The sequence below is a fragment of the Budorcas taxicolor genome, chromosome 10, assembly GCF_023091745.1.
Source record: "Budorcas taxicolor isolate Tak-1 chromosome 10, Takin1.1, whole genome shotgun sequence".
Classification (NCBI taxonomy): Eukaryota; Metazoa; Chordata; class Mammalia; order Artiodactyla; family Bovidae; genus Budorcas; species Budorcas taxicolor.
This window is the reverse complement of record NC_068919.1, coordinates 1,400,490-1,415,027: the sequence shown is the minus strand read 5'-3', so window position 1 is coordinate 1,415,027 and position 14,538 is coordinate 1,400,490. Positions and strand designations below refer to the sequence as shown.

The 14,538-nt window shown below is 39.0% G+C and overlaps 1 protein-coding gene across 1 annotated transcript in view; it reads left to right on the top strand.

Annotated features, from left to right (window-relative positions):
* The window catches only part of APC (APC regulator of WNT signaling pathway), a 134,714-nt gene that overhangs the window by 71,928 nt on the left and 48,248 nt on the right, over positions 1–14,538 (top strand). The window contains exon 5 of the mRNA XM_052646250.1: positions 1,654–1,767. Within this exon, the coding sequence (XP_052502210.1) occupies positions 1,654–1,767 (114 nt within the window). The remainder of the gene's footprint in view (positions 1–1,653; positions 1,768–14,538) is intronic.

Genomic DNA, 14,538 nt, shown 5'->3' with positions numbered 1-14,538 from the left:
GGAGCTCAGGAGGGTTTGGAGGGATCTTTGCTCTTAATGTTAAAGCGCTGTTTTGCTTAACATTCACTTTGGTGATTAAAATGCACAGTATTTAGAGTACGGCTGTCTGCATGCAGTTGTGTGTGAAACAGTTCAAGAGCAATTGGTTAATACCTGAAACAAAGATCAGTTGTCAAATCATTCCCATATTAATTTACCATATAGTCAGTCACATTTATTTAAGAGGATATGTAAGACATTATAGACCATTAGGCAACATTAGCAAATGTAAATTGCTTATATTTCATAAATATTTTTAAATTCACAAAATATTTATTTTATATTGGGAAGCCAGGTTAAGAACGCTTTCATATGGAAATACTTACCAGGTTACTAGGCATTGCTTAAAACATCAGATCTAAACCACATTATTGTACCATAATGTGTCATCTTCAACCTTTTGTGCAAGGGATTTTTAGAAGTGGAGGACAGATAAGTGTAGTTATAACATGACTCACAGCATGCAGACTGTTTCAGCTGTGTTGCAACACATAATGTAGATATGCCTATAGGAACACATTCTGCGTGTGTCATCTGTATATTGCAAGGGAAAAGGGTAAAAGCTCCTCTAACTTACCAGACAACACAGTTTGGGATTCTTAGGCCTACAGAATGCTATTCTGAGTCAGACACATACACATGCAGCTTTTGTGTGTGTGAGTATGTGTGTATGTAAGGTCTTAGCTTCTTGATCAGGGATCAGGCCTGTGTCCTTGACAGTGAGCGCATGGAATCCTAACCCCTGGACCTGCAGGGAATTGTCCACAAGCACCTTTTTATTGGACTTATAGAGCATGAAAAATCTACAGCACTTGATTATTCCCTTCATGGTCCATTATAACTGTCACCTGTCATTTTGCCTGGTCATTTTTTCAGCCTTGGAGCATGTCTTTGTAAGTTTCTTTGCCTTCTTCTTTTCATCATTTTTTATACCTAGCAGTTACCACAGCGTCTGGAATTGTAGTTAGAGGGCTAATAAAGTTTTGAATGTACTAACACCCACTCCATGAAGAAGTACTTTTTTTGGTTTGTTTCAACTTTGGTTCATATTTATATTTTTACCAAAAAGTTTGTGTTGTCTCGCAATTTATGATTGTATTATGTAAAAGCTTTTCTTTATTCTGTCTTCTTCATTTTACATGTGGGAAAGTTCTCTCAGTTTAGTCTATATGCATATAACAATCCTAAAGTGAGGTATCAACTTAAGGATGATGGGCCTGATTCTTGATTTTTCTATTTTGTCCACATTAATATTCCAATTTTTAATAATTCAAAGTAGTGCTTCTTCAGGGCAGAAGAATTGTAAGTTAACTAAAATTAGGCTTACCTTAACTGGACCAATATATAAATATATTTTAAAGAGCTAGTACAATTTAATTAAAACTATTTGTGATTGTGGGGAAATGAAAGTGTTTCAACTCTTCACTTCACATCAGAAACCCAGGCTGAGCCTCACACTGATCAAGTTTTAGGACTTCTTAGAGTAAAAAATAATTTTCTCATATATAATAACATGTATCTGTTTATTCATTTTCTTTATTGATACTTCTATGCTTTTTTATTTTTACTGATAAACACAAGATATTAACATTTCCATTTTATTTGTGGTTTTAGTTTTCCTTACAAACAGATATGACCAGAAGGCAGTTGGAATATGAGGCAAGGCAAATCAGAGTTGCAATGGAAGAACAGCTAGGTACTTGCCAGGATATGGAAAAACGAGCACAGGTAACATTTATTATTAAACTACGAAACAGTAATAGCTAGATTTCTATGAAGAATCTAATGAATTACAGCTCTGTTAACTTTGGTTAAGTTTTATTATTAAAGATATTTTAAAGTCTGTCTTTACTTTGGCACTAGTTCAAAATAAGAATAATTTACTATGGCTGCTGGGAAGCATAACCAGTATTCACATAATTCTGCCCTCATATTTCAGTTCTCTGATACTGTTCCATTATGCCTTGGAATTATAAGAGGGAAAAAGAATTCGATTCTGGTCGTCTTACTAGTTGCTAGCTAATTTTAGTTATCCTCTGAGATTTTTACTTCTGTGTTTGTATAATGAAACCCAGAATATTAAAAAAGGTAAGTCTCATTCAAAGAGAGAAACATATGTAGAGAACATTGGGAAGAGAAACGAATTGGATGGAGAACATTCCCATGTTTCTACCCTCAACTACGTAAAGAATATTGGGATAAGAAAGGATTTCTTAAGACATTAGACTAATTGTAAAGATTGGTAAAATTTTACTACTTTAAAATTAAGAGTTTATCTTTATTAGGCACCTTAAAGAAAATGAAAAGGGGAAAAAACACATTTGGGAACTACCTGTCTGTCCATCGGTCTGGACTCAGTGCTCGTACTGCCAGGCCCTGAGTTCCAGCTGTGGTCAGAGTACTAAGACCCCACAAGCCAAGTGGCACAGCCAAAAGAACAAAAATGGTGAAAAGATAAGTTACGTATTGGGAGAAGGCATTTATCACCATATAAGTGGCATGGAATCAAGAATATATAATGAATTTCCAGAAATACTTTAAATTATATGATACAATTAATACAGATTTAGTATTTATAACAGTTGGTGTTTTCATGAAATTATTTTAAAATACCAGGCAGATTTTGTTTGTATGTTGATAGAAAAACTATGAGAAATTTTACTCTGGTTTATATGAGTTTCAGTTCAGCTCAGTTCAGTTCAGTCGCTCAGTCGTGTCCGACTCTTTGCGACCCCATGAATCGCAGCACACCAGGCCTCCCTGTCCATCACCAACTCCTGGAGTTCACTCAGACTCAAGTCCATTGAGTCAGTGATGCCATCCAGCCATCTCATCCTCTGTCGTCCCCTTCTCCTCCTGCCCCCAATCCCTCCCAGCATCAAAGTCTTTTCCAGTGAGTCAACTCTTTGCATGAGGTGGCCAAAGTACTGGAGTTTCAGCTTTAGCATCATTCCTTCCAAAGAAATCCCAAGGCTGATCTCCTTCAGAATGGACTGGTTGGATCTCCTTGCAGTCCAAGGGACTCTCGAGTCTTCTCCAACACCACAGTTCAAAAGCATCAATTCTTCGGCACTCACCTTTCTTCACAGTCCAACTCTCACATCCATACATGACCACTGCAAAAACCATAGCCTTGACTAGACGGACCTTAGTCGGCAAAGTAATGTCTCCACTTTTGAATATGCTATCTAGGTTGGTCATAACTTTTCTTTGAAGGAATAAGCGTCTTTTAATTTCATGGCTGCAGTCACTATCTGCAGTGATTTTGGAGCCCCCCAAAATAAAGTCTGACACTGTTTCCCCGTCTATTTCCCATGAAGTGATGGGACCAGATGCCATGATATTCGTTTTCTGAATGTTGAGCTTTAAGTCAACTTTTTCACTCTCCTCTTTCACTTTCATCAAGAGGCTTTTTAGTTCCTCTTCACTTTCTGCCATAAGGGTGGTGTCATCTGCATATCCGAGGTTATTGATATTTCTCCCGGCAATCTTGATTCCAGCTTGTGCTTCTTCCAGTCCAGCGTTTCTCATGATGTAGTCTGCATATAAGTTAAATAAGCAGGGTGACAATATACAGCCTTGACGGACTCCTTTTCCTATTTGGAACCAGTCTGTTGTTCCATGTCCAGTGATAACTGTTGCTTCCTGGCCTGCATACAGATTTCTCAAGAGGCAGGTTAGGTGGTCTGGTATTCCCATGTCTTTCAGAATTTTCCACAGTTTATTGTGATCCTCACAGTCAAAGGCTTTGGCATAGTCAATAAAGCAGAAATAGATGTTTTTCTGGAACTCTCTTGCTTTTTCCATGATCCAGCAGATGTTGGCAATTTGATCTCTGGTTCCTCTGCCTTTTCTAAAACCAGCTTGAACATCAGGAAGTTCACGGTTCACATATTGCTGAAGCCTGGCTTGGAGAATTTTGAGCATTACTTTACTAGCATGTGAGATGAGTGCAATTGTGCAGTAGTTTGAGCATTCCTTGGCATTGCCTTTCTTTGGGATTGGAATGAAAACTGACCTTTTCCAGTTCTGTGGCCACTTCTGAGTTTTCCAAATGTGCTGGCATATTGAGTGCAGCACTTTCACAGCATCATCTTTCAGGATTGAAATAGCTCAACTGGAATTCCATCACCTCCACTAGCTTTGTTTGTAGTGATGCTTTCTAAGGCCCACTTAACTTCACATTCCAGTATGTTTGGCTCTAGATGAGTGATCACAGCATCGTGATTATCCAGGTCGTGAAGATCTTTTTTGTACAGTTCTTCTGTGTATTCCTGCCATCTCTTCTTAATATGTTCTGCTTCTGTTAGGTCCAGACCATTTCTGTCCTTTATCGAGCCCATCTTTGCATGAAATGTTCTCTTGGTATCTCTAATTTTCTTGAAGAGATCTCTAGTCTTTCCCATTCTGTTGTTTTCCTCTATTTCTTTGCACTGATCGCTGAAGAAGGCTTTCTTATCTCTTCCTGCTATTCTTTGGAACTCTGCATTCAGATGCTTATATCTTTCCTTTTCTCCTTTGCTTTTCACTTCTCTTCTTTTCACAGCTATTTGTAAGGCCTCCCCAGACAGCCATTTTGCTTTTTTGCATTTCTTTTCATGGGGATTGTCTTGATCCCTGTCTCCTGTACAATGTCATGAACCTCATTCCATATAGTTCACCAGGCACTCTATCAGATCTAGGCCCTTAAATCTATTTCTCACTTCCACTGTATAATCATAAGGGATTTGATTTAAGTCATACCTGAATGGTCTAGTGGTTTTCCCTACTTTCTTCAATTTGAGTCTGAATTTGGCAATAAGGAGTTCATGATCTGAGCCACAGTCAGCTCCTGGTCTTGTTTTTTGTTGACTGTATAGAGCTTCTCCATCTTTGGCTGCAGAGAATATAATCAGTCTGATTTCGGTGTTGACCATCTGGTGATGTCCATGTGTAGAGTCTTCTCTTGTGTTGTGGGAAGAGGGTGTTTGCTATGACCAGTGCATTTTCTTGGCAAAACTCTGTTAGCCTTTGCCCTGCTTCATTCCACATTCCAAGGCCAAATTTGCCTGTTACTCCAGGTGTTTCTTGACTTCCTACTTTTGCATTCCAGTCCGCTAGAATGAAAAGGACAGCTTTTTTGGCGGTTAGTTCTTAAAGGTCTTGTAGGTCTTCATAGAACCATTCAGCTTCAGCTTCTTCAGCGTTACTGGTTGGGGCATAGACTTGGATTACTGTGATATTGAATGGTTTGCCTTGGAGATGAACAGAGATCATTCTGTCGTTTTTGAGATTGCATCCAAGTACTGCATTTCGGGCTCTTTTGTTGACCATGATGGCTACTCCATTTCTTCTGAGGGATTCCTTCCCGCAATAGTAGATATAATGGTCATCTGAGTTAAATTCACCCATTCCAGTCCATTTTAGTTCGCTGATTCCTAGAATGTCAACGTTCACTCTTGCTATCTCCTGTTTGACCACTTCCAATTTGCCTTGATTCATGGACCTGACATTCCAGGTTCCTATGCAATATTGCTCTTTACTGCATCGGATCTTGTTTCTATCACCAGTCACATCCACAACTGGGTACTGTTTTTGCTTTGGCTCCATCCCTTCATTCTTTCTGGAGTTATTTCTCCACTCACTTCCAGTAGCATATTGGACACCTACTGACCTGGGGAGTACCTCTTTCAGTATCCTATCACTTTGCCTTTTCATCCTGTTCATGGGGTTCTCAAGGCAAGAATACTGAAGTGGTTTGCCATTCCCTTCTCCAGTGGAATTTACGTTTTTAGAATGTGAACTTATGAAATACTGTATGCATGTTTTTCCATATCTGTTAATGTGTTTGTTTTAGAAGTGAAGTGAAGTGAAGTCGCTCAGTCATGTCCGACTCTTTGCGACCCCGTGGACTGTAGCCCACCTGGCTCCTCTGTCCATAGGATTCTCCAGAAAAGAATACTGGAGTGGGTTGCCATTTCCTTCTCTAGGGGATCTTCCCAACCCAGAGATCGAACCTGGGTCTCCTGCATTGCAGGCAGATGCTTTAACCTCTGAACTACCAGGGATTTGTTTTAGAGGTACTTAAGAAATGAGATGCAGATATGAAAATTTCTGTATTAATATATAAATATAAATAAGTATATTCCAGACAGCTTACTGTAGAACAGATTAACTTGAGTTCTTTCTTGGCCATTTTGTTCAGATATGTGCAGATGTATTCATTTTAATTTTGTTCTGGAATATAGTGTTCTTCTTTTGCTAGTTAATATTTTAAGGAATTTTTAGTCCATATTTTATAAATACAACAAACATTCATTTATTCTGGAAATATATTAAGGTTAGGGTTAAAGAAATATTGTACACAAAGCAAAAATGGAAGTATTTGTAGTACATATGAGGAGTTAATATCCCTAATATACAGGGAGCACCTACAAATCAATTGAAAACAAGACAACCAAAGAGGAAAATAATCAAAAGGTATGAGTAGTCCCATCACAAAAGTACAAGTGGTTAATAAATAATTGTGAGAAGATGCTTAAACATCACTAGTCATTAGGCAAAAGTAACATAAAATAATGTTGTTTTTTGTTAGTGGTGGTGGTTTATTGTTTGGTTGGTTAATTTTCTGCCTATCAGACTGGCAAAAGCTTTAAAGTTTAGTGTCATGTAATACTGGTGAGATTGTGAGAGACTGTAATACGAAGCGTTGTCGTCTGCCTGTTGTAAGAATAAACTGGTACAATCCTGAAGGACTCTGTAGCACTTCCTGTCAAAGTTAAAATGTTTGTACCCTCTGACCTAGTAATTCTGTAAGACTCTCAGAATACGTCCTCCAGGAATGTCTACTTAAAGCAGCAAGAATATAAGTACAGATTTTATGATATTCATTGCAACACTATTTGTAAGACACTTACAGAGAGAGACAATTTCAGTGTCCATCATTTGGGTAGTTATTAAATTAGTAGTATGCAGCTGTTACAAATATTAATAATTAGGTAATGGGAATAATGAAAATAATTGTCCATAGTAATTCTTTCCCTTGTAACTCTGCTTGAGTGACTCAACATGTAAGACTAGAATGGCCAGCTAATGAACATGGAAGTGAATTCCAAGAAGGCCTGAGGCCATGAGAAAAAAATGTGGTACCTCCTTTGCAAGCAAAAAAGATGGATAAAAATTCCAAGTAAAATAAAAGTAGAGTGAAAGTTTTTTAAAACAATAATTATGTACCAGAAACAGAAGCCAACATTACATTAGATTGAGAAAATAGAGAAGTAATTAGATTGTTACCGTTGCAGTCATTAACATGGGTTGCTGCTTGCTGTCATCACTGTTACTTTGTTTGGAGGTTCCACTAATTCAGGTAGAAAGAAAACAAGTTGTTTACTGCACTGTTTTCCAACCAGAAGAGACCAAATAATTGTCATTTGTGAATTATATAGTTGTCTACCTAGAAAAGCCATGGCGAAGAGCCAGAAAGTATTTTAGCTAATGAGAGAACTCAGTAAGGTGGCTGGAGTTAAGATAAATTAGTGTTTCTCTATTAGCAATGGCTACCATTTGGAAATGGCAATTGGATAGAAGGATCTCTTCATAATGACAGGAAACTTTAAAATACCAAAAACAGACCCACATGAAGAGAAATATAAAATTGCTGAAGGACACACCGTGTAGCCTTGAAAGTAGAGAAGCGTTGTGTTTGTGTTACCTGGTTGCAGTGATGCCAGGGATATCGCAAAAGAGAGGCCAGCTAAGATTGTAAGGTTCCTGCAGGGTATGGAGTGAAGTGAGTAGTCAGACCACTCGAGCCGGCTGTTCTCTTGCTGTCTGTACATCCTCTGAGTGCCTGCTTCCCCTGCACCCCGCATACAAGACTGACCTTCCCACACACTTGCCCCTGGCCCCAGCTATTGACTGTGCTTATCACTGGGGCAGTGAAGGGCTTTCCCCCTCTGCTGGTTTCCCTGGTGACTAATGAGCCAACCCGACCTCACTCTATAACTGGCAATCTCCCCTTCCACCCGAGAGGGAAGCCTGCTGCGTGTCCTGCCTGCAGTCCGTCGCACATGGTAGGGTATCACTCCAGGACCTTGTTTCAGGTGTGTAAGATCCCCCTTCCATTAAACCATTGATGTCTCTGTTGCTAAAAATAAATAAGATTCCTAGGTGAGAAGATTTTAATATCCTAATGATGTCTTCTTTAAAAAGTTGATAGAGAAATATAATATGATTCCAGTCATAATCTTAGTTTTTTTAGAGCCCAGAAAAATTATTCTTAAGTTTGTAAAGTAAGAATTTCCAAAAGTATTTAAGAAAATTATAATGAGTGAGGATTTACCTTACCATTTGGTAAAATTTACTGTACAGGTGTTGCAGTAATCACAGTATGATATTAATAGCACAGGAATAGACGTAGGCAAATAGAATAGAGACTAGAAAAAGAGGAAGGGAATCTGGAATCTTTTAATGATAAAAGTTGCAGGTTTGGGGCAGGGGGGGTGGGGAGTGGTAAATAACTCAGTGAACACATGGATAATAACTAGAAACCTTTTTGGTGGTAGTTGTCTTTTAATCACTAAGTCATGTCCGACTCTTTTGTGACCCCGTGAACTGTAGGCCATCAGGCTTCTCTGTCCAGGGGATTTCTCAGGCAAGAATACTGGAGTGGGTTGCCATTTCCTTCTCCAGGGGATCTTCCCGACCCAGGGATGGAACCCACATCTCCTGCACTGGCAGGCGGATTCTTTACTACTGAGCCACCAGGGAAGCCCTATCTGGTAGTACAGAAATGAACGTAGATCCCTACCTCACATCTTGTGCATGAACAGTTACAGGTGAGTTACGTATCTAAATGTAAAAAATAAAGTTAATAGAAGAAACTAGGACAAGAGAGATCTTAAGATTGGAAACTCAAAAGCAATAGGAGGGCAGAGGATTTACTTTGTAAAATTTTAAAAGCATTCATCTGGGAGCACATCAAGGGAGAAAGGTTTAATATCCCTGTACTGTAAGAATTCTACAAACTAATAAGAAAAAGACAACTCTTTTTATATGGGCAGAGGATGTAATCATTCAGTTTATTGAAAAGAAAATACAGATGACCAATAAAACCCATGCAAATGACTGTTGAACAGTTCAGGGGAAATTGAAACAAACTCCACTCTTGCCCATGCCTGTTTGAATTAGTCTCTAGCTATCTCCGTTAACAGTTTGGTTATTTGTTTATTTGTTTCTTTATTTGTTCAGCACAAATTTGGGCACCTAGTATGGTGCTCCCTACTCTCTATGCGTGTAAGAAAAGGTTGGATAAATGTACATCGAGTTGTTCATAAGAGCTTTTTCTGGGAGTTGGGGATTGGTAGGGTGAAGGTTACTTATACTTCTGTACTGCTGTAATGTTTTATAAATACATGGATGACATAGTTCTGTGTAGCTTTACCTGTTTTCTGGTTCACAGATACTTAGGTTGTTTATAATTTCCCACTGTTACAACAACTCTGATAAACATATTTATCCATATCCTATAAATGTGCACAAAAGTTTTTCTAGGTCAACAGTCTTTTTCTTAGGGGGCTATATGGTCAGTATTTTAGACTTCGTGGACCATGTGGTCTGTTGCGACTACTCAACTCTGCCTTTGTAGCAAGAAAGCAACCATAGACAGCAGTATATGAGCAAATGAGCGTTGCTGTGTGTCAGTAAAACTTAATCCATAGACACACATGACTGGCAAGCTGTAACTTGCTGATCTCTGCTCTGGCATACATACCTGGCCCTAAGGTAGGAGTGTTCTGAATAGTGTTTGCCAGATTGCACTCAAAATGATTTTATCAGTTTACATTCCTCCCAGGAGTATATGATTATTCTGTTTCCTTTGACTGTTGTTTTTTTTTTCTTCAGAAATTGAGTCAAACTTTATAATTAACAGTCAATGGGCATGTGAAACAATTATCTTGTCATTTAGTTTATACTTTCATGAGTAACTGAAGTTGAATATCTTTTCATGTATGTATTAGACTTTTAGATTTTCTTTTTGCTGTTTTTTCATATTATTAGATGTCTTATTCATATATACTTGAGATATTTTAATATATGTTTAATACCCATCTTAATACCCAATACATGATGTATTTCACAACCCTTCCCTGCCAAATCTGTTACCTACTTTAGCTTAATGAGAACAAAAAACTAGTTTTTATTGTAATGCTAAATTAATTATATTGTCATATTCCTGCTTTCTTCCACCTATTTTTACATCTTTTCCTATCTTTAAATGTACCCTCATTTTTTTTCTAGTAAATCTAATGTTTTCTTTTTCAACTAGATCTTTAATTTATCTCAAATTTACTATCATATATGTTTTAGAGGTCAGTCAGTTCAGTCACTCAGTTGTGTCCGACTCTTTGCAACCCCATGAACCGCAGCATACCAGGCCTCCCTGTCCATCACCAGCTCCCAGAGTTTACCCAAACTCATGTTCATTGAGTTGGTGATGCCATCCAACCATCTCATCCTCTGTCGTCCCCTTCTCCTCCTGCCCCCAATCCCTCCCAGCATCAGGGTCTTTTCCAATGAGCCAACTCTTCACATGAGGTGGCCAAAGTACTGGAGTTCCAGCTTTAGCATCATTCCTTCCAAAGAACTCCCAGGGCTGATCTCCTTCAGAATGGACTGGTTGGCTCTCCTCACAGTCCAAGGGACTCTCAAGAGTCTTCTCCAACACCACAGTTCAAAAGCATCAATTCTTCGGTGCTCAGCTTTCTTTATAGTCCAACTCTCACATCCATACATGACTACTGGAAAAACCATAGCCTTGACCAGACAAACCTTTGTTGGCAAAGTGATGTCTCTGCTTTACATGTGCTATCTAGGTTTGTCATAACTTTCCTTCTGAGGAGTAAGTATCTTTTAATTTCATGGCTGCAGTCACCATCTGCAGTGATGTTGGAGCCCAAGAAAATAAAGTCAGCTACTGTTTCCACTGTCTCCCCATCTATTTCCCATGAAGTGATGGGACCAGATGCCATGATCTTAATTTTCTGAATGTTGAGCTTTAAGCCAACTTTTTCACTCTCCTCTCTCATTTTCATCAAGAGGCTCTTTAGTTCTTCCTTACTTTCTGCCATAAGGGTGGTATCATCTGCATATCTGAGGTTATTGGTATTTCTCCCAGCAATCTTGATTGCAGCTTGTTTTCATCCAGCCCAGTGTTTCTTATGATGTACTCTGCATATATGTTAAATAAACACGGAGACAAGATACAGCCTTGACATACTGCTTTCCCAATTTGGAACCAGTCTGTTCTTCCATGTCCAGTGATAACTGTTGGTTCCTGACCTGCATACAAGTTTCTCAAGAGGCAGGTCAGGTGGTCTGGTGTTCCCATCTCTTTCAGAATTTTCCACAGTTTATTGTGATCCTCACAGTCAAAGGTTTTGGCATAGTCAGTAAAGCAGAAATAGATGTTTTTCTGGAACTCTCTTGCTTTTTCAGTGATCCAGTGGATGTTGGCAATTTGATCTCTGGTTCCTCTGCCTTTTCTAAAACTAGCTTGAACATCTGGAAGTTCACGGTTCACATACTGCTGAAGCCTGGCTTGGAGAATTTTGAGCATTACTTTACTAGCGTGTGAGATGAGTGCAGTTGTGCGGTAGTTTGAGCATTCTTTGGCATTGTCTTTTGGGATTGGAATGAAAACGGACCTTTTCCAGTCCTGTGGCCACTGCTGAGTTTTCCAAATTTGCTGGCATATTGAGTGCAGCACTTACACAGCATCATTTTTTACTTTTAAGAGGTAGGAATCTAATTTTTATATATCTAAATACACACTCGTGCATATGATTTTTATATGTGTGTATATATTTAGTTTATATTATATGCAGTATAATTTCTATTCAATACCCTGGTGGCTCAGACGGTTAAACGTCTCTCTACAATGAGGGAGACCCGGGTTCGATCCCTGGGTCAGGAAGATCCCCTGGAGAAGGAAATGGCAATCCTCTCCAGTACTATTGCCTGGAAAATCCCATGGACAGAGGAGCCTGGTAGGCTACAGTCCATTGGGTCGCAAAGAGTCAGACGCGACTGAGCAACTTCACTTTCACTAGTGATATATACACACATACAGATACGTACAGATAGATATACATTTATGTTGTTAACTAAATTTTCCGTTATCATTTATTGGATGTGCTTCTGTTTCCCCATGGATTAGTAATGCTGTTTTTGGCATATGAGACGTTGTATTTGCTGAATATTTGTGAACTCTGTTCCATTAGTCTGTTTTACCTTCTCTTGATACCACACTTGTTTTATTTGCTATAATTTTATTAATTTTAAGTCTTGTATTATGAGTCCTGCGTATTTACGTTTGTAAAAATGGGTTTATCATCTGTATTGTTACTCTTTTATTTGAAATTTAGTATCAGCTTATTTTATTCAAGGAAGAACCTTATTGACTTTTGATTAGAATTACATTGAATTTATAAATGAATTTAAGGAGAATGTATATCTTTACAGTATGAAGATTGGATCTTGGTTGTTCTCTGGATTCTAATTCCCTACCTGTCACTTATCAGCGCGGTGATCTTGTTTAAACTCTGCCTCAGTTTTCTCATTGGTAAAATGTAGAAAATGATTCCATTTAAACATGTGAGGATTAAATGAGTTAATATGCATAAAACCCTTGGAATTTCGCAAATTCCAAGTAAATATTAGATATTGCTGCTGCTGCTAAGTCACTTCAGTCAAGTTTGACTCTGTGCGACCCCACAGATGGCAGCCTACCAGGCTCCACCATCCCCGGGATTCAGGCAAGAACACTGGAGTGGGTTGCCATTTCCTTCTCCAATTCATGAAAGTGAAAGTGAAGTCACTCAGTAAGTGTCCGACTCTTCGTGACCCCACGGACTACAGCCTACCAGGCTCCTCTGTCCATGGGATTTTCCAGGCAAGAGTACTGGAGTGGGGTGCCGTTTAGTTTTATATCTCTCCATTCATTTGGGTCTTATTTTATTGCCCTTCAGAAAAGTTTTATAATATTCTTCATAAAACTCTTGTTGTTCAGTTGTTAAGTCATGTTCAACTGTTTGTAATCTCATGGTCTACAGCGCACCCGGCTTCCCTGTCCTTCACTTGCTCCCAGAATTTGCTCAAATTCATGTCCAATGAGTCAGTGATACTATCCAAAGGTCTCATCCTCTGTTGCCCATATTCTTCATAAAACTTTTCCAGTAAGTCAGTTCTTTGCATCAGGTGGCCAAAGGATTGGAGTTTCAGCTTCAACATCAGTCCTTCCAATGAATATTCAGGACTGATTTCCTTTAGGATAGACTGGTTGGATCTCCTTGCAGTCCAAGGGACTCTCAAGAGTCTTCTCCAACACCACCGTTCAAACGTATCTATGCTTCAGCACTCAGCTTCCTTTATAGTCCACTCTCACATCCATACATGACTACTGGAAAAACAATAGTTTTGACTAGACAGACCTTTGTTGGCAAAGTGATGTCTCTGCTTTTTAATATGCTATCTAAGTGGGTCAGAAATTTTCTTCCAAGGAGCAAGCGTCTTTTATTTCATGGCTGCAGTCACCCTCTACAGTGATTTTGGAACCCCCAAAAATAAGGTCTGTCACTGTTTCCACTGTTCCGCATCTATTTGCCATGAAGTGATGGGACCAGATGCCATGATCTTAATTTTCTGAATGTTGAGTTTTAAGCCAACTTTTTCACTCTCCTCTTTCGCTTTCATTGACAGGCTCTTTAGTTCTTCTTCGCTTTATGCCATAAGGGTAGTGTCATCTGCATATCTGAGGTTATTGATCTTTCTCCCAGCAGTCTTGATTCCAGCTTGTGCTTCATCCAGCCCAGCGTTTCTCATGATGTACTCTGCATAGAAGTTAAATAAACAGGATGACAAGATATAGCCTAGATGTACTCCTTTCCCTATTTGGAACCAGTCTGTTGTTCCATGTCCAGTTCTAACTGTTGCTTCCTGATCTGCATACAGATTTCTCAAGAGGCAGGTCAGGTGGTCTGGTGTTCCCATCTCTTTAAGAATTTTTCATAGTTTGTTGTGATCCACACAGTCAAAGGCTTTGGCATAGACAATAAAACAGCATTAGATGATTTTCTGGAATGCTCTTGCTTTTTCAGTGAGTCAACGGGTGTTGGCAGTTTGATATCTGGTTCCTCTGGCTTGTCTAAAGCCAGCTGGAACATCTGGAAGTTCACAGTTCACATACTGTTCAAGTCTAGCTTGGAGAATTTTGAGCATCACTTTACTAGCGCGTGAGATGAGTGCAATTGTGCAGTAGTTTGAGCATTCTTCAGCATTGCCTTTCTTTGGGATTGCAATGAAAGGGGAACTTTTCCAGTCCTGTGGCCACTGCTGAGTTTTCCAAATTTGCTGGCATTTTGAGTGCAACACTTGCACAGCATCATCTTTTAGGATTTGAAATAGCTCAACTGGAATTCCATCACCTCCACTAGCTTTGTTCGTAGTGATGCCTCCTAAGGC